The sequence below is a fragment of the Triticum aestivum genome, chromosome 6D (assembly GCF_018294505.1).
Source record: "Triticum aestivum cultivar Chinese Spring chromosome 6D, IWGSC CS RefSeq v2.1, whole genome shotgun sequence".
Classification (NCBI taxonomy): domain Eukaryota; kingdom Viridiplantae; phylum Streptophyta; class Magnoliopsida; order Poales; family Poaceae; genus Triticum; species Triticum aestivum.
In genome coordinates, this window is record NC_057811.1 from 136,211,025 (window position 1) to 136,236,716 (window position 25,692).

At 41.9% G+C, this 25,692-nt stretch overlaps 2 protein-coding genes across 2 annotated transcripts; both read right to left on the reverse strand.

The window, feature by feature from the left end:
- Positions 1-204: 204 nt before the first annotated feature.
- LOC123144122 (putative callose synthase 8) lies at positions 205-19,417 on the reverse strand. The gene is made up of 41 exons (XM_044563151.1): positions 19,064-19,417; positions 17,957-18,057; positions 17,654-17,724; positions 17,391-17,472; positions 17,211-17,315; positions 16,562-16,678; positions 16,365-16,457; positions 16,192-16,283; positions 15,945-16,071; positions 13,890-14,027; positions 13,730-13,806; positions 13,486-13,660; positions 12,879-13,004; positions 12,661-12,778; positions 12,201-12,529; positions 11,888-11,940; positions 11,749-11,809; positions 11,368-11,449; positions 11,202-11,251; positions 11,038-11,124; positions 10,825-10,959; positions 10,652-10,749; positions 10,492-10,576; positions 9,645-9,805; positions 9,406-9,529; positions 6,914-7,008; positions 6,682-6,829; positions 6,446-6,597; positions 5,239-5,345; positions 5,040-5,138; positions 4,876-4,944; positions 4,474-4,660; positions 4,276-4,387; positions 3,913-4,032; positions 3,723-3,838; positions 3,567-3,650; positions 3,261-3,373; positions 2,951-3,180; positions 1,134-1,976; positions 862-1,047; positions 205-783 (listed from the first exon to the last, which is right to left on the reverse strand). Exons 1-41 carry the CDS (start codon positions 19,332-19,334, stop codon positions 553-555), a joined length of 5,850 nt encoding a protein of 1,949 aa, XP_044419086.1. The 5' UTR covers positions 19,335-19,417; the 3' UTR covers positions 205-552.
- LOC123144123 (translation initiation factor IF-2-like) lies at positions 7,051-8,820 on the reverse strand. The gene has a single exon (XM_044563152.1). It carries the CDS (start codon positions 8,631-8,633, stop codon positions 8,037-8,039), a length of 597 nt encoding a protein of 198 aa, XP_044419087.1. The 5' UTR covers positions 8,634-8,820; the 3' UTR covers positions 7,051-8,036.
- Positions 19,418-25,692: the final 6,275 nt, after the last annotated feature.

Below are 25,692 nucleotides of genomic sequence, written 5' to 3' on the forward strand. Positions count from 1 at the left end.
TACAAAATTCTAAGTTGCCAGTTTGTGGGCTATAATGTGAGTACGCAGGACAAGTTAATGTACCGCAAGTGCATTTCACTTGAAACTAAGAACGTTGCTCCTAGAAACTTGTCAATGGACACACATAAACAGCTAACACTTCACTTTTCTAAGAAATAGACCCATTTTTGCAAAAGAAAAAGATAAGTAAAAAAGGGACCCATGTTCCTCTAATATATACTCCCTCCGTCGCTCTTATATTATGGGACGCAAGGAGTATTTATTATATAATCTAACATGATTTGTCCAACAGCAATAGTACAACAGTTCCACTTTTTCCAAAAAACCAAAAAGTACAACGCTTTCGTATTACATGAATGGTACTGAGGATACAACGTAAGTTTACATCAAAACTGAGCTGTTAGATTGGTCAACGACATGGACCAAAGAATGATGTATGATACTGTAATACCACACAATATATTTACACCAGAATACAGAGGCTTATTATCATCCTGACCAACCAATATATCATATTCACAAATCCAGTTCTCATCCGCATGAAACCATCAGTTACCTCCGCTTAGTTTTACCAATGATAAAAGGTTGGATCTGCAGTTGCCGTGAAAACGCTCTATTGAAAAGAACCCGAGTTTGGATAGCCGAGATAATAGGCATCCATGCTAGTACAGCAATTGGAAAAAATAGCAGTGTACCCATCCCGTAGTCATAAGCGTGAGCAATGACCTGAATAGGCTCCCATATTGCATAGTATTCTATTTTTGGCCTCAAAACCTGAACAATCTGTGCAGTAAGGAGGGAATTAGGGCAGTTGTGGAAAAGAATGTTGAACAATTGGTAGAGTGCCCTATTGATACTTACAAGGAGGAGGCCCCAACCAGTTGGAATGAATGCAAGGCAACAGACGATCAAGTCCATGATGGATAGTTTGCACAGGCAAGATAGAATGATAAAGGAAGTCACCACTGCCAGGAATGTCAACAACTTTATGAACCTGAAGATGAGTTGGTGCTTTGAGCTTAACTGACGACTAGCACAATTAACAAGCTGCAGAAATTTCAGAAAAAAAAATCAGTATAACGATGAAGTATCACAGTTGCCGAAAACAAAGACATTCAAGACGAAGCATATACCTTGACAAGCCCAACAATGGAAATTATCACAACCCAAGAAAGCAAGTACACAAGAAAATTCTTGTTATCATGAGATATCTTGAGATGATAGACAAGTCCATACTGATAAACAAAGAACCGCAAACAGAGCAATACTTCAATAATCCTAGAACTCAGCACCGAGTAACGGAGATGTGCATTCTCAGCATTCCACCATGACTCCCAACTCTTTTCTGGTTGCACACCTATTCCCCCTTGGTTCATCATCCATCTATTCCAATCTGACCAGTCGTCAACAATCTTGTGCCAAGCAAAACCAGCTGGATTGAAAAGAAAAGGTGCGAATAGCCAAGTCATTGCCATAAACCATGTTGAATATGTGACCATCACATGAAACTTCCCATCGGATTTCCTAAATAGGTGATAGATTATCAAAAGGAAGATCAGCTCAAATGCTTTGACAAAGTGACTCCGAGAGTACAACTGATAGTTTTCTGTAAAGCTCGCATGAAAAACTACAAATTTACGCCCCGTTGGTCGATATTTAGCGCCACCATGAAGAATGGTACGTCCATAATAGTGAGCTTTCGTTCCAAGAGAGAATGTGAAAAAAACTGAAGCAACCTGCAGTTGCATGAGGATGAAGTCACTCAAAGCTGCTCTGAAACCCTTCTCCAACCCTAACTCCATCACCATAGGTAATCCTGTGAGCAGTCCCAACTGAAGAAAAGATTGAGATGCGAGGGCTGTTTCTAAGGACTTCATATTCTGGTGATGAGCTTTAATCAACAGAGCACTCTGTAATCCACTGAGAACCAAGTATAGTTGTCCATATAGGAAAACATAAACACCTACAACTGATATCTGTACAAGATATGGATCCATTGAAACAATAAGAATTATTGTTGGTGATAAGCTCAAAGATCATATTGACAAAAAATATTATATGCAAGGAGTCACTTAAAAATGCGTATGTAAAGAGAAATATAAAGTATTAGTATTCTGATGGGCCACGTGGATCATTGTTACAATTATAAGCATATAAAAGTCATACGATTAACCTACAAAATTTCAATGAGTGACTTTTCTGACCTGTACAGAGGGAGTAATGTTTTTCATATTAAAAATCTAACATTAGTAAACAAATTATGTAAAGATTGTAGCAAAGTGAATAGTTTAAAATTCAGGTTTGAACCTCCTAATTTACTTCAAGTACAATTTGCCCTATACGACGCTGGATTGGTCCATCAGCATTTGTTTTGAGAAATAGTATGTTTGGTTATCCAATGATATATGTGGCATGAAGCAATTCTGCATCGTGTATTTGTTCCAGGGCTTCCTAGTTCCTAAATGGTGAAACTTAAAAACCTGGTTGGAACGAGGATAATCAACATAAAACAGACTATTGGTATATCTCTGGAAAAAGAAAAGCGAAGTTTGGTCTGGCCAATAATGACTAAATCAATCTTGAAAGCAGTTCACTTTAAACTACCAAATTTCCAAAGATCGAGCCGGCAGGTCTTAGGAGAAACATTGATTATACTGGAACCCATGAACTTCACTTAGATAAACATCTTTTACATTCTATGTAAGATTTGAACCAAAGATTGTCAGCTAAAAGATAAGGTGTTAAATGGCAGGAAGAAAAATTCTTTTCTCTGCTACTGATGATTTTTTCATCTTTCTTTTCACATTTTTTTGTAGTTTCTCAGGAATTGCCACACATTATGTTCTAACTGCAATGCTTCTGGGCATTATAGTGTACACGTGGACACAAACATGCAAGCATGCACGTCGAGCAGGGGGGGATAGGGATAGAGGGAGGGGAGAGAGCATACTAGGCTGTTGAAGTAAAATCCCACTGTTGTGAAATAGCATGAAAGCATCCTGAAAAAATCGAATCGCCGCGCTAGACGATAGATATCACGGCTAAGTGTTTGTTCACTATTGCCATTTGCAACTTTAGCTTCAAATTTCGATATCTGATTAAGTCCAACATCACGCCCTTTGCCAACTTGAATGTACTCGTTGTAAGTTATATGTCCACGACGCAAAATGGAATTATACCCTGTAAAGTTAATATTAAATATGAAACTCCTTTGAAAATGGCATGACAAATTTAGTTTTTGAAGGAAAATATTAACTTACCAGCAAATACGTCCTCACTTAAGTTTATAGTTTTAGATGCTTTGCTTATGCCGCCCCTTGTTAAATGAAACATCCGATCAAAAATGTCTGGATGGCCATAGTGAAACCGTACCCTGCAACCGTGGAAAAGATGATTTGGACAAAAAATAGTGTTTATAGAATGGACATACACAATACACTCAATCCTTTAGAAAAAATACATATATCTAACCTAAATTTTAGCACGGATAAAAACTTAGCGCATAAGGAATGGGTTCATCGCATCATTGCTAACACTATAAGATCAAATAAGAAGCGTGTTCTCACCTAAGGGGGTCAGCAAGGAATCTCTGTCCAATTGTGACGAAGCTTGTCTCTTGGTATGACATGAATCCAGCAAGTGATGAAACACTGCACAACAATAATCTCATATTATCCAAAAGACATTGTATGTTTGAAAGCCATGTCAGAAAAACTACAGACCTTCCTGTGAAAATATGCTCTCTAAGCCCGAGGATGGTTGGAGTTTGGTCCCTAGGATGTCTAACAAACTCTTGAAGTACATTTCTCATTTTGTAAGCTTCTTCCAAATAATTGTCCTGATAGCACCGAAATTAGTGGAAAGAAAGTATTTTATGGAGACAAACTATAGAAAAAATGTCCAGTTCATTACCTGATTCATGTCAATCGTTTGTAGGGCCTCTCCACGGGTGAATATAATTGCATGGTTTTGATTTTCAGGCTTCCCTTCTCCAATGATGGGTGGGCCAGGCAGCTTTATACGGTAAATCTCCTATGTAAATAATCAACAAGCAAGAGCATTTGAGGAACTGGATAAAAATAATCGTATATTTCTATGAGAAAGTATATTAATAGTTATGCACGTTATGCTTAACAAAAGATAGTTGACAGACAAAAAATTGTAGGAAAAAAATAACTGATAAAATTGAAAAGATGATCAATACAAAATATTTAGAGGCTTAGATCTAAAACAATACAAATTTTTCTGCTTTGATTCTTAAGCTAAGATTATTACCTGGTCTAAGTTATTTTCTGCTTTTATTAAAACAGAGGAATAGACCTTATGAGGCATATTGTCTACTATAATTTCCTTCTCTTCAATGTAGGCAACACGAAGAGCTGGATACCTTCATTGAGCACGCAAGAAGTAGAAATATCAGCACAATTCTAGAGATAATAATTACTCTACAGGTTTATATTTTTCAAACCATACCTTGCCATCAGATCAATAATATCTTGAGCATGCGCATCACCATTAGATTTCTGTTCCCCAAACTTTTGACATGAGATGACATATGAAAATTTCATATCCGCGAGGGCATCTAATTCAGTTGATAATGATTGGTGAATGTTTCTCTTATTTTGTTCTCGCTCTGTCCCCACGGGTCCTTTATATAACTCTGCTCATTTAAAAGGATTAAGTTTTGGAAGCATACCAGTTTTCAAATAAATATGAAAACAAGAACGGCAAAATCATCACAGTTATCTGATAACAATCTGATCAAACTTCAGATGCTAGCTGATCTAAAGTTCCACTCATTTTGGAAATCGAGCAACAAAATTTAATGATGAGAGGTTGGAAAGAGTAAGATAAGCTGTAAGTTTCTATGCGCACCTTGGTCATTTGTCCTGTCTAAAAAAGCTTGTAGTCTCAATGCCTTTCTGTAATACATCATTCCCCTAACTAGATAGTACACAATAGAGAGAGTCAGACAGCCTGTAGGTGGGGACTTCAGTGATAGTTTACAAAGAAAAAAAGAGAATAATACTCCATATTACCGGTTCGACTTAGTGTTTGACCACGGAAAGAAGCCCAGTATCTGATGTCTTCACTTTTTACATTTGTACCAAGCCTTTCCAAGAAATTTGTCCATTCATCTAAAAAATGAGAATGTGGAGTCTTAGTAACAAAATATAACTAACAAAAGCAATTGCAACAAAAAATGGGTGAAAATAGAAATATGGAACATAAAGTGACCTGGATATATCTTCTGCATGTAGGAAAGGATGGATGCTTCATCTTGATCTGAATGAAGCTCTTCATCTGAAAACTTTACTTCCTCCATGAAGTAGGGAGTTACTATGCTGAACAAATTACATGATGTCAGGATGCCATCAGATGTTCACTATATTTGATTTGTTCTGTGATTGATATGGACAAGAATTTCCAAAACAAAGAACAATTACAGTTGACAACATAACTCGCCTATATTGATGTAAATGCTCCTACTGGTAAGTGGTCATGATCTTATTGGTGGGATTTACTTGAAAAACATAAAGTCCCAAAAAAATTCAGAGCTCACAATATTCTGTGGCTTTTGGTTCTATTTGAATGCTGCACTGAAGTTCTCATCTTTTACAAAGGAATTATGGCCAATTGATGGAGACAACAGTATATGATACCGCCAGGCAGCTACTTCTACAGTTGATAAAAGCATCCATGTTTCAGGTATCACATTTCTCTCAAAACAAACAATGTTTGCATATGTTTTCTTGCTTTTTCCACACACAAAAACCTAAACAATTTTACATCTCTATATGCATTGACAGAACAAAAAAGTTATATATGGACATGCCTAAGACTAGGCAATACCTCCACACACTCCACTTTGGTTTAACCCCCTGGCAATAAAGGGTGAGCCCACCGAGCCTGCTGCCGCCCAAGTTTTGTCCTCAGTTTTGCTCAATTACTGATGAGGTGGTCCACATCCATCCACTCGCCCTCAAAGTTGCATGTGTTACGGTGTATGCACCCTCTCTAAAACATTACCCCTATTTTTTGCAAGTTTACCTTCTGCATTCATACTCTTTGCATACTTGTATAGTTGCATAGGACCATTCAACCTTCCCCCCCACCCCCCACCCCCCGCGGGGCACGCTCTCTGTGGTCCATTAATTGAACTCAATTCTATACCTCAACGCCCCTTCTCACGTGTTGCTCAATGAGGCCTAAAATGTTTATTTAAATTGTGAAAGCTGAGACCAGTTTCATGCGCCAATCAGTACAACCAAAAGTCCAAACTTAGAAGAAGGTTGGGCAATCCACATATACTTCAACACCTTTTAGTGACGATTTTACAAATACCTTCCCTCAGCCACAAATTAGATCATAGAACTCATTGACTAATATTATCAAAATTAACCTGAAATAAGTTTTAACAGAATTTGAAAAGCACAAGTATTACCTAAATGACAACATACTGCGTACTTTGGGAGCAGCTGGCATATCCATGAAAAGAGAAGTAGCAAAAAATGAAATGCGTCGGCGAGCCTCTGAATTTGATGGCACTTCTGCAGCCTTCTCTTTTGTATTAAGTAGTAGGTAGAGACGTTTAACCTGAATATGCCAAATCATCTCATCATTCAGAGAGTTACTACCATTCCTGCACTCTGTCTTAGCTAATGAAGGATTATGTCAGACCTGCTCTTTGAGTGGACCACTGGCAGGAAATGGAAAGCGAATTTTTGATATTGAGCTGATCGACGCAAAGAGCTCTGGTTTGTAGTAATCGAATGCTCCATCGTTATCAGATATCAGTGTCTCAGAATAATTTATCTGATCCAATACACTGTTGAAAGAGGAGACTGTTATCTAACCACAAAACAAAGGATGTAAAAGCATAGAATGATCACATATATTATGTTATTGTTACCTCTGAGCATCCACAAGCATATCTTGGATCAGGGTATCAATGATATCTTGGAGTAAAATTGTCACCTCATATTGAAGGCCTTGTTTGTTTGAATACTGGGTAACCATTAGGCATAAATTTCACTACATGTGCTGACATAATAGGATTCAAAAATCAAAATATAAGAAGGCCATATACACTCTACCAGAGAAATAGGCTGTCACTCAAATTTGTTGCTAACCCTACAAGCACCCCCTCCGACCCTATGAAAACTAAAATTAGTCTGTCAGCTCCACCCACTGTAATACCTCGTCATCCCCTATGATAGAACTGCTATGCGTTGTATGCTAGTAAGTAACAGAGGATACAAACTGCACGTTGAACGGCAATCAGTGTCTTCAAGAAGAATGATGGTGCGGTTTTAAAGTCTTAAGGGGTTTGGCTAGTTCATCTTATTCCAGAAAACAATTTACCGAAAAAGGCTTCCGCCCCGCTTTATATATAAAGCAAAAATCAACATCACCCGGTACAAACGCACGCCACCAACACACACACACACCCAAGGCAGGATACATAGGCGCTGAGCGCAGCAACACCACTCCTAGCACTACCACCACGAAGAGATGAAGCCGCATACGACGAACCGTGGACTCCAAGGCGGCGCCTTCAGGAAGGATACGACACCAGAGCGCCGCCACCGCCCGATCCGAGGATCAGAGTTTCCCCTGGAGCCGCGACGACGCCTTCAAGAAGGGAACAACTTTGCCGCCGCCGGTCCGTTAGAAGATAGAACATGTTTTCACCCCGGCCAACACTCACCGCCACCGAACGCCACACCCCAGCTACCACACCGCCCACAAGGCCATGGCCACCGGGCAGCACCAGGCCACGGGCTCTGCCCAAGAGCACCGCGCTACCGCCACCAGGGGCGCCGCCCCGGCACCCAAGATCTTGACACCACCTCACCCGAGACACGCCGCTACCCCAACCAAAGAGACAAGCAGAAAGGTCCCACCTTTCGCACCCCTGGGCGACCCCCAACGTCGAGACCCAATAGGCCGGCTAGCACTGGCATCCATCGACCCGTCCTGCAGCCCCGAGTGCGAGACGAGCTCGGTCCTGCAACACCGTGAGGAGGATGAGGTTAGTCCTGCTGCACCATGCGCGAGACGAGCTCGGTCCTGTTGCACCGGGCGCGAGACGAGCGATGGACCGCAGCTGGGAGAGGGCCAGCCCTTCGATGGAAGTAGCGCCCGGCGACGAGGAGATGGGTCGAAGGTCGAAACGGTCCGACCGCAGACGAGCCGACGCCAAAGAAGCCGGCCGCCCCAGGCCGATCCGCCGAGCCACCGTGAAGCCGCCACGACACCGGGAGGCCACCGCCGCCGGACCTCCCCACACCGCCGCCCACGGCGGGAGCAACGGCCACGACCAGCCGCTGCCCTACCCGCGTCGTCCGACGAGCTCTGAGCGCCGGAGCCGCCGAGCACGCACCACCGCTACCACGCGCCGCCGGCCGACCCCCATCGCTAGATCCATCCGGATCCAACAGGAGTCCGTCCGCGCGCCACCTCCCGAGATGGGAGCGTCGCAACCGCCCTGCCGCGCGCGGAATCCAGGACGCCGGCGCGCCACCACCAGCCGGCCACCGCGCCGCCCCGCGAGACTGCCCTCGCGTCGCTGAGCCCCGCGGCCGCCCGGCGCCGCCACTCGAGGGAGCCGCCCCGCGCCGGCGCCCCATGAGCAGAGGGGGAAGAAGGGCCCCGCCGCCGCCGCCGCTTGCACCCGGTTTCGCCCGACAGCGCTCGCCGGCGGCGGCGGGGAGGAGGGGAAGGAGGCGGGGTCGAAGGGGGAGGCGGCTAGGCCCCCCCACCCCACCCCCCGGCGCGCGCGGGCGCGTTGCGTGAGGGGAGGGAGCCAGAAAACAATTTCAGTGCCATACTCTTGCCAACGAACAAACTTAACATTCAAACAGATAAAGATTAAAAAACCTACCCCAGGTCTATGTTTTTCCTTCCTCATGATGTTAGGTTTTCGTAGTTTCTGTTGATCGTTGTAATTATGGCACTATCATTTGGGATGACTTTCTTCTAATATAAATGGCATCCGCCTGCGTGTTCGAGAAAAAAAAACTACCCCTAATTAACGAAGTTAAGAAATCTCAGCCAGTCCTGGGTTGCTGCCGGCTCTCTGTTGCACCATTTCATGGGCCACCAAAGCAATGCACACGAAAACAAGTATAGTTATCCATTTCCTGAACTCTGGGAAGAAACTCCTTCCTAGTTCCCATCGGTATTCCTGCAAACTAATTCTGTAATTCTAGCCATCTCTGCCATTACCCTTATAACCTTTTAGTCCTCACCAACAACCAATGTGCCAAAAAGGCGCAATGAAAGTATCCTCTAATTACAGATCACAGTAAAAAAAACGATTTGAGGTTGATGTGTTACAGTAAAACGGTGAAGTGTAGAACATAAAGGGAAAGAGACAAATAATACTAGTGAAGTGATTACCAAAATCTCAGCCAGCCGTTCAAATTTGTCAACCAGCAAAGGCAAGTGATCCATCTTAAAATCTACCAATAAACTTGAGTTCTGAATACTCTTTTTTATTTCGGCAAATATGACAGCTATTACCCTGAATAGAATCTGTCAAACATCATCATAATATTCACGGGAACATGTACGACCAAAGCATTGCAAACATGAGAGAAAATGTAGTAAAATTGGTAATGTTGAAGTAAAATGATTACCTCTTCTCCACATCACCAATAACGAGAAATCTGAAAATACTTTTTGTCAATTCATAGAAATCGTTGATCGCACAAAACATGTAGTTATCCTTCTTAATTCTCTGGAAGAGCTGTGCACTATTTCCAGTAAAATTTGCTGCCATATCAACTGCTGTTGAAAACTGTCACGGAAGGAAGACAAGCATAACATTATACAAAGTTCTATGACACATTTTATAGATAGACAGAATACAGATGTAAGCCTGAGCGCAGAATAACATATTTTGCACTCCGGCTAGCACGAGTGAGCCAGGCTAGCCAACTAAACCCACCCTCCACGTGCGTTCTTGTTCTAGCCAGGAGAACTAACCCATCCACTGGGAATCCGCTCTTAATTGTGATAGTATATGTAGTAAACTAGTAACTTGTAGTAAAAATCAAGCAATATATGGTTACAAAAAAATGTTTGTAGTAAAAGTAAAACTCAAACAATATGTAGTAAAACTCCAACATTATTTAGTAAAATAATTAATTTGTAGTGAAAATCAAGATATGTAGTCCAAATGATATTAAGCTGTACAAATCTTGTAATCAACACCAGTTAATAATTACTTCGCGATTTTCTATTATTTTTTCCAGACCGTGAAATAAAGAGTTTTACTAGATAGAAACACTTCTACTATTAGTTCCATGCAATTTACAATCAAATTATGGCTCGGAGTGCACCGTAGAAGACTTTGCCACTTGTACTACATGGCACTAGTCTTTTGCGGTCAAGCCTAGAGAAATGCTACATATTTCCAAAGTAGTGTAGATTGTATTGCACTGAAATCATGGTCTGTCATGTATAAATAACAGTTCCATATACCTTTTTGGCAACTAAAAACAAGGGCCAGCGAATAGAACCAGAACGATACTCTAGTGACATGGGCATTGTCATCAAATCCATCTCTCTGCAAAACCAATGAAATATGAAGGAGAAAGTAATCTGATGAAGCTTATGTCGCACTGGAATAACCAGAACGTACCTATTGCTTATTAAATCCTCTGAGCGGAAGCTATTTATTATCTGGTTCCAAACCAGAGCGAATTTTGTTGGGTCATGTCTTTCAGATTTACCCAAATCCTGAAAACAGTGTAATCTTAGAAATAATAATAAGAAAAGCACCTTCAAGGTAAAGTGGACATGATCAGATTCAACCTTAAATATTTTCTTTTCCAAGAAACTAGGCAATATCCCTTTTTTCTCTTTTGGACTTGAGCGAGGAACAAGGCAGGCATTGAACACTTCTGGTAAGGTACAGAACCGACTTCTAACCATTCCCATTGTGCGAATCTAGGAGTAAGTATAAGAAATAAGAATCTGTAAACATCTGAAATAAACAGTCAAGAGTTTAGTGGCGCTTCACCTCACCTCACCGAGATGATGAACGATACCACACATTCCACCGAAAATGGTACAGAATACAGAATACCAAATTTGTGTGTCCATAAAATAGACCTGATGAAAATGCAACGAAATTAATTAGTTTATGAGCCATATGCAAATTAAATACTTGAGTTCATATGAGTTCTTACAAGAATTATAGGGGCCCATACAGCAAGAATTGCGCCAGCATTGCTCTTGACTGGAACAAAACAGATAGAATCGTCACTCTGTGTTCAGTGTTCATTATCAAACTCAGTACCCTATTGAGTAAAAAGGATGATTAATGGACAAGGGAAGATGAGATATGGGGAAGACCTTGTGGAAAGAATTCATGCCACTCATATATATTCACATTGACCCTCATGATTTCTTTCGTAGGTTCCACAAGAGGCTTAATCTGCTCAAGTTGTATTCAGAAAAAAAAATGTAGTAGGAGGAGAGGTCACACAAAATAAATGTAGATATAAGAAACTAAGGCGTGCTTAAAAGAATAACAAACACTCAAACAGAACTTCTCATGGTGTTACTATGTTCTATCATTAACATAACCTAAGACCATCGTACATACATTATAAATTGTAACTGAGTTGGACCTGCATACATGCATTTTCACTGATTTGAATAAATCTTGAGTTGCATTGCGTTGCATAATAAAAATAAAAGGTGTGTAGATTCTATACTGATAGATATTCTTACCTCGAAGTAGTAGCTGAATATAAATTTACTTGATAAAAGAACCGTCCAAAATGATGTATACCTGTTGAAACACAGAAAGAATATTTAGCTCACATCAAATGGCCACCAAAGTATGTGAATAATAATACACATATTTTACTTTAGTAAAGGTACTTGGCCTTCATGCATTCCTCTTCCAACATATGACGGGGCCTACACACATCATTGGCAATATATCAGTACTTCATTAAGGTATAATGCCTATGCACGAGATCTGTAAGTCATGGTGCAGTACAAAGAGCTGATTAACAGCTCTATAGAAGGAAAAATATATTTTTTGGAAATTTAGGTTGACTCAAATGTTGGAAAATAAGATAGCATAACAATGTATTCCACTGAGATCAATTTCTGATATTAACTACAAAACGTAAACAAAAACAAGTTCTACTCTTGAGCAAGGTAAAAGATCATACCTGGCACCACCAGGACAATATATTGCAAATTCGCCAGGTAGATGTCTCTATATAGCTGCTTACAGCTGGAACGAAAAAGAGTGCCATCCCAATCACGTTGCCTGTCAGGTAAAATGCCACAGCCACCATATACTTTGACAGGCAGAACATTCCCAAAAAGTTTTTAGGACGTCTAGCAGAACAAGCCTTGTAATTTTGAGAACTGGAATAAAATATGGGCAGAATGATCGCCCATGTAACCGCAAGAGAGAGTTTTATGACAAATCTTAGTTTCTGGCTAGATCTCATTGTTCCCCTGGTTCTCCATGAAAATAAAATATCAAGGACCACTGCACAGAAACAATTAGACACATCACTGAAGAATGAAGACGGAACAATAGGAAGAAAGTTACATCAATGTGTTAGTACTAATTCGTCAGAATTTATGGTATAGATATGCACAAGAAAATTCCAAATTAACCTTGAAGAACTCGAAGTACTGCATTGGTTATGAAAATACTCAGAATATCCTCAAAAAAGATTGGATCTAGTAACTGAAGAGGGCTTTCCAATCCATGCCATGCTATTATTATCAGAATCTGGAAAGAGAACATATGAGAAAATGGGTCAAAAGATCTGGCAGTGATTAAACAATATATAAAATGTATCACTCCCCAACCATTAATGTAAGAACTAAACCTGAAGCCCAAGCACAAGGAGTGTCCACAGCCTATCAAAGCTTCTGAAGATATGCCAAAAGGAACGGACCTCAACAAAATTTGTCTTTCCCAACCACCTCTGCTGAGATGTCACACTTATAGTTTGCTATATGCAATAGCAGGAAAATGGAGAACAAGAGCACATGTAAACAACTATTCAAAAATGAATGTACTGAAACATGCACATTTCTGTTAGTTGTGAATGTACATGAAAAGCTTAAATTGCATTATGATAAATAATAATAATGTGGCAAGTTATTATAAAACACAAGCTTAGGGAACATGGCTGTTCAGAATGTTAAGTTAAGTTACATGGAACGTTGTTTCTACATTATTACCACATGAAACTAAAAAACATAGAGTAGATGTTTCATTTCTGAAGGCAAAATATAAAATTGACTTTAAGCACTGAATTTGGCTACTTCCTTATATTCTCAATACAGATGAATGGGAATACAAAATTGCTTCCCATAAAAAAAACTGCAAGATTGCTTTACTCGGAACTGAATACGTAAACAAAAAAAGTTAGGTATATGATACAAATAGTATACCATATTGTGGAATGGCCTTGTTCTGATAGTTACTACCTGTTGTGATTGGTCAGGTACTTCTGAATCAACAATGTTTTGTGCTGAGGAGGATCCACGAGGCAATTGGGAATTTTGTATCTTAGTTTCATGAGACATTTTATTCTTAGTCGATGTGAAAAAGAAGTCGTTGTTGAGACGCATGGGCCAGCCAAGTTTGAAGCAGTCTGCAGACCTGCATCTTTACATATTTAGTACTGCATCTGAGTACCAAAGGCAAACCCAACAAAACGTGGTATCTGACCAGAAAAATTCGTTGAGGTCATCATAGTTTCTCCATGTTGAGTGATCAGATACTCCATTTTTGTTCTTTAGAGCTTCCTTCATTACAAAAAAAATACTGCCATCATTATAACTTCCAAAGCTGTGCTAAGTCTAATTGCTGAAAAGTAGGGATGTCCAACCGCATATATCTCGTTGTATATTGGTGCCACTACTTTATTAAGAAATGATTCGTCTTCTCCGCCATATGCAGGTCTGACCTTTTCTCCAGTAATTAAGCTTACAGCTCCAGAAAGCACTCCATATAGCTCGTATGACATCTGAAGCAACAAGTGGTTATCTTTTGTCGCAAATGTGGACTTAACTTTGTGGCAAAGTCTTCAGCACAAAAATACAGAAACTACTTAGAAGCAAGAATTGCTTTTAAGCAAAAATAGTCCTCAAATAGTGACAGTAGATTTGTTTTTCTAATTAAAAACATGCATAACACTTGCTTAAACTCCTTTCTGCAAGAATCTTATCTGGGAAAGGAAAAGCTAACCACAGATTAAGAGTTTGCTAGGGGAACTCGTAATTCAATTCGAAGCAGTACAACATAAAACAACAACCCAGCTAAATCTAAAACCTTTTAGATGTGATGGTTGATTATGAAACAGCAAAAGAAAAGGACCACAGAGACTCTCTGACAGCATGATACCCTGATGAGAGATAGCGGGGAGGAGAGATGTAGAGTAGAGACTCGCCACTGGTAATTCAAGCAGGTAACTCTGGCCATTCTCTCTTATTTAAGGTATTAGGATCTGCTTCAGTACCCCCCCCCCCCTAACGCAATCAACGGTGGAGATTAAAACATACCTTTTCAAGTGAAAGGGTATAATGGTCTAGTAATTATATAATTACTTAAGAAAAGAATTCATCCTGCAGTTCCGAAAGAAAAAAATCCATCCGTTGGCTCAAGTTTTTCATGGACTGACATCTCATCATCTCCTTCTCATCGTCGAGATGGCATGCATAGCACTTGGATGCTCCAGCAGGTAGCAGCCTATCATGTACATCCGGCCATCCGTTGGATTGTGCACGGCTTTCATAAGAAGTTAGAGCAGTGGGTCAAGCAGGCACACGGACACGGACAACAGTGAAGCCGCTGCAACCACGCCGTTAAGAACGCACATGGTATTGATTAAGCGGATGAGCCCTGAATACTTCGGCTGTAGTTGTGGTGCGAACAGCGGAACCAGTTCGTGTGTGGATCGATCAATGGACTGCACAAACATGCCTTCAGCCTGCCCATCCCGAATAGATGCAGGAGCAGCCCCAGCCCGTCATCGCTATCCCGGGCAGCCGGACGGCCGCAGCAGTGCTAGCGGAATGAGCAGCGTATTCCCTTTTTTCATAGGCAGGGATGAGCTGACGCAGTTTAATCATGATTAGCGCTAATTAATAGCAAAAGAAAAAAAATTGCCCTTTTATATTTTTGAAAGGGGGATGTACTGATCATTCTATTTTTGCGAGGAATGTCACTTTAAAATATTTTGTCCTGCTAATTAAAGCAATAACTTTGGCCACTTCCCACTGAAACAGATAGTATTTCTTTTTTACACAATCTAATGTTCTTTTAGTTAGAATGTATTTACAAGCGTATTTGCAAAAGTTTGCGCTTGAAAGATCACATTGCACCATACAAAAAACACGAGCAAGGTAGCCTTACAATATAAATGCACTCGATCTTCGATCTTTCCTTTTTTTCCTAAAATGCACATGTGACCATATTTATGCACACAAATTTGCAGGTGCACATGAACCAACATATCCTACTAGGAAGATGGGTTTGAACCTGTGTTGCTTGGTAGGAAAACCATCTACCATTTATCTTGTCAACTTAGAATATAGTTCAGAAAAGAAAACAAGCACTAAAAACATCCAAACACTTGGCACATGCCTGCTAATTCTATAAGCATGGCTATTGTTATTGTTATTGTTGTTCTCGTCTGTTGTCAACAACAAATGTGTAAGAACTACTCCTAATAATAGTATTATTATAAAAAGATTCTTCTGGCAGAAGCATTTACATGGTAGATTTTACTACCAAGCAATGAAAATTTATATGACCGATATAAACCAATAAACATATATCAAATGTTCAGAGATGATTTCAAGAAAAAACTAAATTTAGTTATAGTTTGAACAATTAATGCAGTGAGAGCAATGGAGAGATGAAGGACTAATAGTTTGCATACATGATGAAAGATGTAGCATAAGCATTCTGGCATAAGTCTTAAATTTGATGCTTCTCCCCATATAAGAAGATAAAGAGATATGTACAGAAGTTTATGCTGCTGAATTTCCTGCTTCACAGAGGGCAACCTGCAGGTGCAATAAAAAGAGGACCAGTACAAGTGAAAAAACACTTCCTTGAAATTCACTCAAGCTGATGTTCAGTTAGATGCAGTCCAATCTAAAGAAATAAAAACTGCATATATTTACCATATGTTGCTTTTTCTCCCCAAAAATTTGCACCAGGTCAGATAACTCTCAAATGTTTTCGCTAATAATTCCTCTACTGCTCTTTCATCAAGCTAAAAACAGGCATATCAAAATGTTATTCTAATATGTTAACCAGAAGATAGATAAGGCAAACAATATTCTTGTATAAATACCATTGGAGCAGAGGATGACTTTGGATTCAACCGAGCATGCATATTTGCAAGCAAAAGAATGAGATGCTCCCTTTGGTTGGCAACATTCCCTTTCTACACCACCCCCCCCAAAAAAAAAGCAACCCCAATTACTGAGCTGAAATGCAAGAGAAAGCCACTGGTACTAAATCTGATATTTGAACAAATAACTAGCCAACCTGGAATCCGAACCAACTTTGCAGCCATCGAAAAATATCTGTCTGACTTTTTTCACCCTTGACATTAGCCAATGGAAGACTGCGTACATTAAACACCGCAGACACTGCAACTTTGATCTGCACAATAGTATATCATAAGAAATTTTATCTAAATGCAGAATGCAGGCTCAGTAACTAAGTAACAGGCTAAAGGTTATTCATTCCAAAGAAGAATTACTACTCCCTCCGATCCATATTCCTTGCCGCTGCTTTAGTACAACTTTAAAGCATCGACAAGTAATATGGACCGTGGGAGTATCATCTTTTGTCCTATGAGACGTAACATTGGAATTAAATATCCATATTTCAGAAATGAGAAAACAGTTTCTTTATAGCACTAGCCAATTGCTACTATGTTCTGTATCCCAGAAAATTTATCCTGCAATGAGATTGGTCATTGTCTTGGCAAATACCATCTGGTAACTCAGTACAAGTCCTGGCAACAAGGATCTAGTGCCTTTTGTATCATACCAAACATGAAGATATCACGAGTCATTGGCCCTATTAGAAGGCACAATTCTTTTTTTTTTGTACTGTACTTTAATTATCCTTGCACAAATAGTATACCCAGAAGGTATATTTTGAGTTTTGAGTAGAAATATGTCCAAACCTCTTGAAGAAGCATGATTGGTTGCTGACTTGATCTAGGATGAAGTGGAATAATATTGTATCGGAAGCCTGACTTGTCGCCAAAATCTTCACTAGCAACAAGGCTCTGCAAAGTTATGAAAACTTTAACTACATGGCACATCATACATCATAATTATTATTTTGTGAAAGGTATCAGAACCTCCAAGCCAGTCCCGATGAGAACAGCCTTCAAAACTTCTCCCAGGACAGGCATTAGTTGATGTGCATTAGCTTGCTTTTTCCTATAAAATGGCAGAAGAGGATGGAAATCACATTTTGGTTGGGGATAGTGGTTTAGCTGTGGTTCTTAAGAAAGTAGTCTTTTTTAAGATAATGAAAACTTTGATTGCCCCCGGCCTCCGCATCATAACTTTTAAGTAGTCTACAATACAGGTTTGTATCTGAAAAAAAGTTCATACTTACTTCTCATAGAATGATTTAATCTCTCGGGCATCATTTCTTTCTTTCCTCTTTGAGAAAGTGCTTTTCTCATCCTGTTTGGAAAGTAAATACAACATAAGCGCATTATTTAACCAATAAATAGTGACTTGTTGCATATATCTTAATGTAACAGAAAGAAAATGTGCATTCATGTTCTGAAACAAGGAATATCTGCTAAGATGTGATATACATTTACAGCATGTATAATATGCTCCAATGTCCAGGATATTTATTTATATTGCATTTATGCTATCCGAATTAAGTTAATTTTCATCATGTACATACCTGCTCCAATCTCTGAAGAAGTGTAGTTTTAAATTGCCGAACACCCCTCCCTGTTGAACGAGGATCCAACATATGAGCCTTTTCAAAGGCGTGAAATCGACCTGTAAAATGATAAAAGTCAACTCTTGTAGATAAAGACCCACTTTGGCTTTCCAACATAGTTCAATGATTATAGTACTTTGTTCTGCATTAGAACAAATTTAGTAATTGACCAAGCAAAATTCACAGTGCTACGAAGAAAGAAAAAAAGGTAGGTTGAGATATTTGACGTTCTTTGCTGGTAATTCCCCATAAGCTCTTCGGTGATGCAATATTCACGAGTTATGCCACCTTTTATGCGGCCTGACGCAAATGTTGTACTGCAGCCCAAATTAAGGAATGTTTTTCACTTGCCTGCTGATCAAGCTACCTGTATTTTTAAGGCTTCCAACAACCTACTCTGCTAACGAAGGGAAATAAGCAGAAAGGTAGTACTACTGAAGAAGAATGTTCTCTGTGGAAGAATCTTTGGCTGATTCTAGAACAGACCCTCTAGCCTTTGGAATATAACCAGTTAACATCTGGTCCTAGAACACATTTCTTTTAAATGAAAATGAAAGACAAGAATATTCAAGATTCAAGAATGTGATGTGCTAAGCATGTGAGCTGCCAAGTAGCCCCTCTTCCTTTGAGGAATCTCCAAATTGCCAGATGTAACTAAAATAGCATCGATGTTGCTTAAGCAATGGTGGAAAGCAGCAATGGACGACCAATCACCCGTGAACTCATGATCACCAACCATGAACTTCCAGCAGCAGAGGATATGACAACAAAAGATAGAATACTCCTGAACTGAAACGAGTGGCACCAAAACCACCTCGAATCTCTTGAGGCTGGTTTCGTACTCGCGTTATCCCGAATACAGTCACCGATAGGATCTCAAATGACACACACACTGCACACTTAAACACATCGGCGTTCAACGTCCATCTTGCACCCCAGGTCCTCCCTTAGCTGCCGGCATTTCCTCGAGCACGTCGCGGGCACCAGCGAGCCGCAGTCTACCACCGTCATAAGGTGAAAAGTCCTAGAGAACACTCAAAGGAGAGTTATAGTGGGGGCGCTTACAGAGGTATGCGACGCGCGGGGACTCGGCCTCGATCTGGTTGGCGACGCGCAGGAACGGCCGTATCTCCAGCACGAGCGTCTGCGGGAGCTTCTCGCTGTCGAACTGCAGCGCCGCCGTGACGGCACTGGCGCTGGCGCTCGCCTCCGCGGCGCTCGCGCTGGAGGACGCCGTCATGGGCGGCGGCGGGAGCGGCGGGGGAGGAGGGGGCGCCCGCCACTGCGGCGGCGGCGCGTACCGCAGCGGCTCGATCTCCACGATCTCCGGCTCCATCGCGTGAGGCGTCCGTGCGGAGGAGGCGAGCACTCGGCACTCACCACCATCGCCGCTACTTATCTAAATCCCGCCTTCGCTTTCGCTTTCGTCGTCGCCTTAGCCGCTAAGCTTTATCGCTTTTCCTCCCCCGGGCCGGCGCAGAGGTGGCGGCTTTAGCTTTTTTGGCGATCGCCTCGCCTGCCGCCCGCTTTTGATCTCGGATTTGGTTGGCCCGGCGTCTGTGTGCGTGCACTGGGAGAGGAGCGAGGGAGGGGGAAACGAGTAGTGCGGGAAAAGATGGTGTGGGGGAGGCTTTTTGAACGTTCGGGGGTGGGGTACGCGTTGCAGAAAAAGTGTGGGGGTGTCTAGTGGTAGATTGGCCTCTTTTTTTTTCCTTCGTTTGCTGTCTTTTGCCAGAGAAAAGAATTACATCTGCCTTTGCTTTGGGGCTTTGACGTCCCTCTCTCGGTGGGTAGAGTGCTTTGGAGAGCACTGGCTAAGCAAGAGTGCTAAGCAACACTGTTATGGGCTAAGTGATCTACCTTATCATCGTGAGAAAGAGAGCGATCCCGCGAAGAGGCTTTCGCCCCGCTTTGTGGATAAAATCAATCGACCGAGCGATACAAGGTGTTTGGATTATCCTCTTACAAAGCAGACCAACAAAAACCAGGACGAAGCAAGGCGAGGGCGCAAACAGTGCACAAGGAATACATGATCGGACGCTGCTGGCTTGCCACCGAGCAAAAGCATGGGAGTGACGGAACGACAACCAGAATTGTCTGAAGAAACTGACCAAAAGAGAACTCACGTCTCTTAGATGAAGGAGGGAAAATAAACAAGACCACCAAATGGTGGTGCCGGAGAAGTTTCGCCTCATGATCCACGCCTACTCGCAAACACCATCGCGACCCTACTGGAACATGAATGCTTTGACTACTCCCTTAAGAGGGTAACGACACAACGCACCACATCGCCGAGTCCGACAGAACGGGCATGGGTTTTCACTAGAGAGCCGGCAAGCAAGGAAGGGAAGGCCCACAGAGGCACCCCTAGGAGGGAGGCTACACCCGCATGCATCGCCGATGTCGGCGCCAAAGTGTTGAGATTTGACTAAGTGTCTCCCTCGCCTTGCCGAGGAACCTGGTCACTGAGCCGACCATGATGGGAATCCCGTCGCACTTGGATCTTGGTCTCCACGTCTAGACCAGGCTCAACTACCACCAACGGCAATGCCCTCGCCCTCGATATCCACATAGCCAAGAACCGTTGCCAACACTACTACCACAAGGCTCGCCAAAGAGTTGACTGTGCAACCCACCTTTTGGGGTCGCCACCTCGACATCCAAGACTCGAGCCCCCACGCACCAACAGCCATCACGCCCTGAGACCACGGATGACATCCTATGACCACAAATCAACCTGAGCCACCTGCCTTGAGGGATCATCAATTTAACTGCATTTCTCTTCCTATGATTCTCAATCCCGAGACTCCCGTTGTGATATGGGGCGTATCCCTTGAGTGGGGCGATCTTCACAAATTATAGGAAGAAACGAGGAGGGAAACACAGGGATGAACAAAAAACATGAGATAACTACATAGCTTCCTCGATGGAACACACATCCACTAGTGGACGGGAACCCAAGGCAACACATGCACTTGCAACGTAGAACCACACCACGCAGTTGAAATGGTTTCTCGCAAACACTAAAACACAAGGTAGTCCACAAGTCCTAGGACAAGGAGGCCTTGCACTCCTCGGAGTCTTCACCACTCAAGGTGGTCTTGGGCTCCATGGGAGTCTTCAGCACAAAGAGTGGCCTTTTCTCCATAAGGAATCATCTCCCAAAGGGAGACGTTGGGTCCCACAAGGGGAGGTAGATTGGGGACAAGATACCTATGCAAATCTTAGTTGAATCATAGAGAAGAAGTGGGAGAGGAGTATATATATGGTACCCACCATGAATGGGTATGTGGGAAGGGAAAGATACATGGGCCTTGGCCAAGATCTGCACGCAAGCAGCTACCCGGACAGTTCATGCCTAGAGCTCGCTTAGGCTTTGGCTCCTCGGCGTTTGTAGAGGTATAGTGTTGGACGGGCCATGTAAGGTCCTGATCCGCTCAGGTTTGACCCAAAACGATTCGGTCCAACCTCCAGGTCCACTCTCCCTAGCCTCGAATGCTCCGGGCAATCTGCCAGGATGGTTCGGCCTTTGGCTTGGTGCGAGTAACATCTCCATTGTGGGACTATCCAGCAATGATGACATGCAAGACACATGGGGTTGCGTGGCACCTTCGTTTAAGTATCCCAATAGTTATCGTCCCAACGAAGAGCGAAGTAGAGTAATATGAATAGCATTCAGTCACACACAAGTTCCCACAGGTCTTGTGCAAAGTAACTATATGAAAATCTACATATGGTAATATTTTCCCGTGAAACAAATATACCAGAGTGGCAGAAAATTTGATAGTTGCAATGGAATAATAAAGAGCTTAAAAGTAAATATACAATGTAAAGAGGATAAAAGTAAAAGGTTGTCGTCTGAAATAGAGAGGTTAGGTGCAGAGAAACTTCGGATCATGGTGTATATTAAGTGTGCCAGTGCAACTGTAATATGTTACCTTGTATTGTGATTCTAGCGCATAGATTGTTTGTTCTGTAGGAGGTTCACCCTTGAGTGGTCAAACTCCTCGATGCCAGAATTGTTCTTCCCCATAGTCCTGCTTCGATGTTGCCATAACATGGTCATTTCCACAATTAAGGTCATCAGACCGGATAAGCGCATTTTTCATTGATCACTAGTATCTCATGTTGCCTTCGCTCCTCATATATAGCAACACCTGTCATATGGAGATCACAGATTGTTGGGAAACGTAGTAGAAAACAAAAAATCGCACCTACGATCACCAAAATCAATATGAAGATGCATAACGGGTTGGGATCAACGATCGTTACCGACTTGAAAGGATCGAGAAGAGGTGTCTAGAGGGGGGGGGGTGAATAGACTCTAATCAAGAAAAGTTGCAGCTTTTAATTTCCTTGAGTTGATGTGGAGTTTTGGCACAAGTTTAAGCATTTACAATACATATCAAGCAAGCATGACAAGATTTTATGAGCAGCGGAAAGTAAGCATGCAAGTTGCAAGAATGTAAAGGGATGGGATTGGAGTGTGCAAACGCAATTTGGAGACACGGAGATTTTTATCCGTGGTTCCGATAGGTGGTGCTATCGTACATCCACGTTGATGGAGACTTCAACCCACGAAGGGTAACGGTTGCGCGAGTCCACGGAGGGCTCCACCCATGAAGGGTCCATGAAGAAGCAACCTTGTCTATCCCACCATGGTCGTCGCCCACGAAGGACTTGCCTCACTCGGGTAGATCTTCACGAAGTAGGCGATCTCCTTGCCCTTACAAACTCCTTGGTTCAACTCCACAATCTTGACGGAGGCTCCCAAGTGACACCTAGCCAATCTAGGAGACACCACTCTCCAAGAAGTAACAAATGGTGTGTTGATGATGAACTCCTTGCTCTTGTGCTTCAAATGATAGTCTCCCCAACACTCAACTCTCTCATATGATTGGATTTGGTGGAAAGAAGATTTGAGTGGAAAGCAACTTGGGGAAGGCTAGAGATCAGGATTTATTGGAATGGGATATCTTGACCTCAACACAAGTGTAGGTGGTTCTCTCTCAGAAAATATGTATTGGAAGTGTAGGCATGTTCTGATGGCTCTCTCCACGAATGAAGAGTGGGTGGAGGGGTATATATAGCCTCCACACAAAATCTAACCGTTGCACACAAATCACCAAACTCGGTGGGACCGATTTAGAGAACTCGGTCAGACCGATTTGGTTCATAATGTGACCGTTAGGCATTTCGGTGGGACCAAATGGATCAACTCGGTGGGACCGATGTGCTAGGGTTAGGGTAAATCCTTATCTCGGTTTGACCGATTACTCAAACTCAGTGGGACCAATTTGGGTAATAAGCGAAACAGAGAGTTGGCCAAGCAAACTCGGTGGGGCCGATTGCATATCTCGGTGGGACCGAAATTATTGCAATAGGCAACAAAGAGTTTGCAAGCCCATCTCGGTGAGACCGAGATCCCATCAGTGAGACCGAATTGATTAGGGTTTCTGGCAGTGGCTATGCCAATTGAACTCGGTGGCGCCGGATAGAAAGTTTCGGTAGGTCCGAGTTTGGCTTTTGGTTTAGGACATATGTGGATGTGAGAAAGTGGTTGAGGGCTTTGGAGCATATCACTAAGCACTTTGAGCAAGCAGGCCATTAAGCAACACCTCATCCCCTCTTAATAGTATTGGCTTTCCTATGGACTCAATGTGATCTTGGACCACTAAAGTAGAAAATGTAGAGTCCTGAGCTTTGAGCTTGAGCCAATCCTTTGTCTTCAACATTTTGAAGGGGTTCCACATCCTCTAGTCCATGCTACTCCATTGTTGAACTTATCTGAAACATACTAGGTAGAAGTATTAGTCCAACAAGAGATATGTTGACATTAATTACCAAAACCACCCAGGGAGCACTTGTGCTTTCAATCTCCCCCTTTTTGGTAATTGATGACAACATACACCAAAGCTTTAGATAAAGATATAGAGAGTAACAAGTAAAGCTTTGGAAAGACATATAACATGCATAGGCTCCCCCTACATGTATGCAATCATATAAATATGGAACATAGGAGCATGTGAATGCATAAGAATGACAGAGTAAGCCATGTGTTACATGTATCTTGGCTATATGCATCAGAGCAAATGATGTGAATATAGGAAATGTACCTTCATGCTCATGAGTCCTTCTTGCAAACAGTATGTACAACAGCAAGAGATCCTCATACACAGGACTATGATGCATATACTTACCTTGTGGTCTTGAGTTGGCTTAGGAAGAAATGAACCTGAGTAAACAAGGTTAGATAACACAGATACACCTACTAGCCAGAGTAAACAAAAGAAACCACAAGAGTACCAAGACTGGGATAACATGTAGAGAGTGAGTACTGAGTACTCTATTGGATATAGACATGTCCCCAAAGGTAAAGATATGTAATGAATTCAAGGATTTCCTACCCTTAGATGTCTTGCTCCCCCTGAATCTTGCATGGGATATTGGGAGAAGATAGGGAACAGAAAATCAGAGCAAAGACAAGACACGGAACTGATGCAAACAATCAAATATGAACATGTCTTTCCCCTCTTAAAGACATGTGACTTCTCTCCTCTTGAACACCAAGCATCTGGGGTTTCTTACACTCTCCCCCTGAGTATTCTCCCCCCCTATAGAAATAATTAAGCTTTGGTGTGATCTCTCTCCCCTTTGACATCAATTTCCAAGAAGGGTTCTTCTGTTTTTTTGTCACAATGGGATTGGTCCTTGAGTCACAAAGCAAAGTGGCAAGTCGAATGTGATGCTGGTAGAAGACAAAAATCATTGAGTGGAGCTGGAGCATAAAGAATGCAAGAACAAGTGGCAAGCTGTCTTTCCTGTAGTGGAATCAGTGGCACCGAGTTGTGTGCTTTGGTTGTACCGAAAGAATTCGGTTGGACCGAAGGAAACAAACCGGTGTGACCGAGTCCATCACAGAGAAAACACGTGTCACCTCAGCTCACTAGGCAATTAAGATCTCACAAGGATTTGCAAGGAATTAGCTGAAAGATTTGCAATGAATTTGATGCAGGGAATGCAGAACACAAATAAACAGAAAAGGAATCTAGATGAAGTTTTTTTTTGAAAAGGGGAAATAAATATGCACAAGACAGATGCAAGAGCACATATAAACACAAGAGAACTTCATCTAGAATTGGGCGGCGACAAAGTCACCTATGTTAGAGTATATTGACTTAGGAGTCAAGTGAGGGCACTTGATCATAGGTCATACTCATCGTTTAAGCTCAAAGTGGGGTTACCATTTTTCGTTTAAGCATCTTGATGTATTCACATCTTGTTGAGTTGCTTTGACTCATGTCTTTGAGTAAAGCTTCTCTAAGATGGAATAACATACCTTGGGGTGGTGGTGTTGATCTTGATCATGTAGTCGAACTTGTGTGGGTTGCTCAAGGTTGATGTAGCTCATCAAGAGTTGGGAGAACCACTTGGAATTTGAGTTCATCTACCTACATGGGTTAGTTTTGCAAGGAAGAGCACTTGTGTATCCAAAATGACGATCATAAAACTTAACATAGAATTTGTCAAAGGATATGTTTGAAGGGTTTTGTGCTTCCTTGTCTTCAACCACCATTGTGTAGAGACTTGGTGATGTAGAAATTGCTCAAGATATGAGTGAGTTGCAATTTCATGGATTTAGATTCATCCAAGTACCTACAAGGGTTAGATAGCATGCAAGGGTGCAAGTATAT

Bases quoted from the DNA above. Each gene is read 5' to 3' on its own strand.
- LOC123144123 (XM_044563152.1), bottom strand. From the start codon at position 8,633: ATGGGGCGCCGGCGCGGGGCGGCTCCCTCGAGTGGCGGCGCCGGGCGG.
- LOC123144122 (XM_044563151.1), bottom strand. From the start codon at position 19,334: ATGGAGCCGGAGATCGTGGAGATCGAGCCGCTGCGGTACGCGCCGCCG. The intron at 17,473-17,653 runs GTAAGTATGAAC...GCCATTTTATAG, and splicing joins ATTAAATCATTCTATGAGAA to GAAAAAGCAAGCTAATGCAC. The intron at 16,458-16,561 runs GTTGGCTAGTTA...GGGGTGGTGTAG, and splicing joins AAAGTTGGTTCGGATTCCAG to AAAGGGAATGTTGCCAACCA.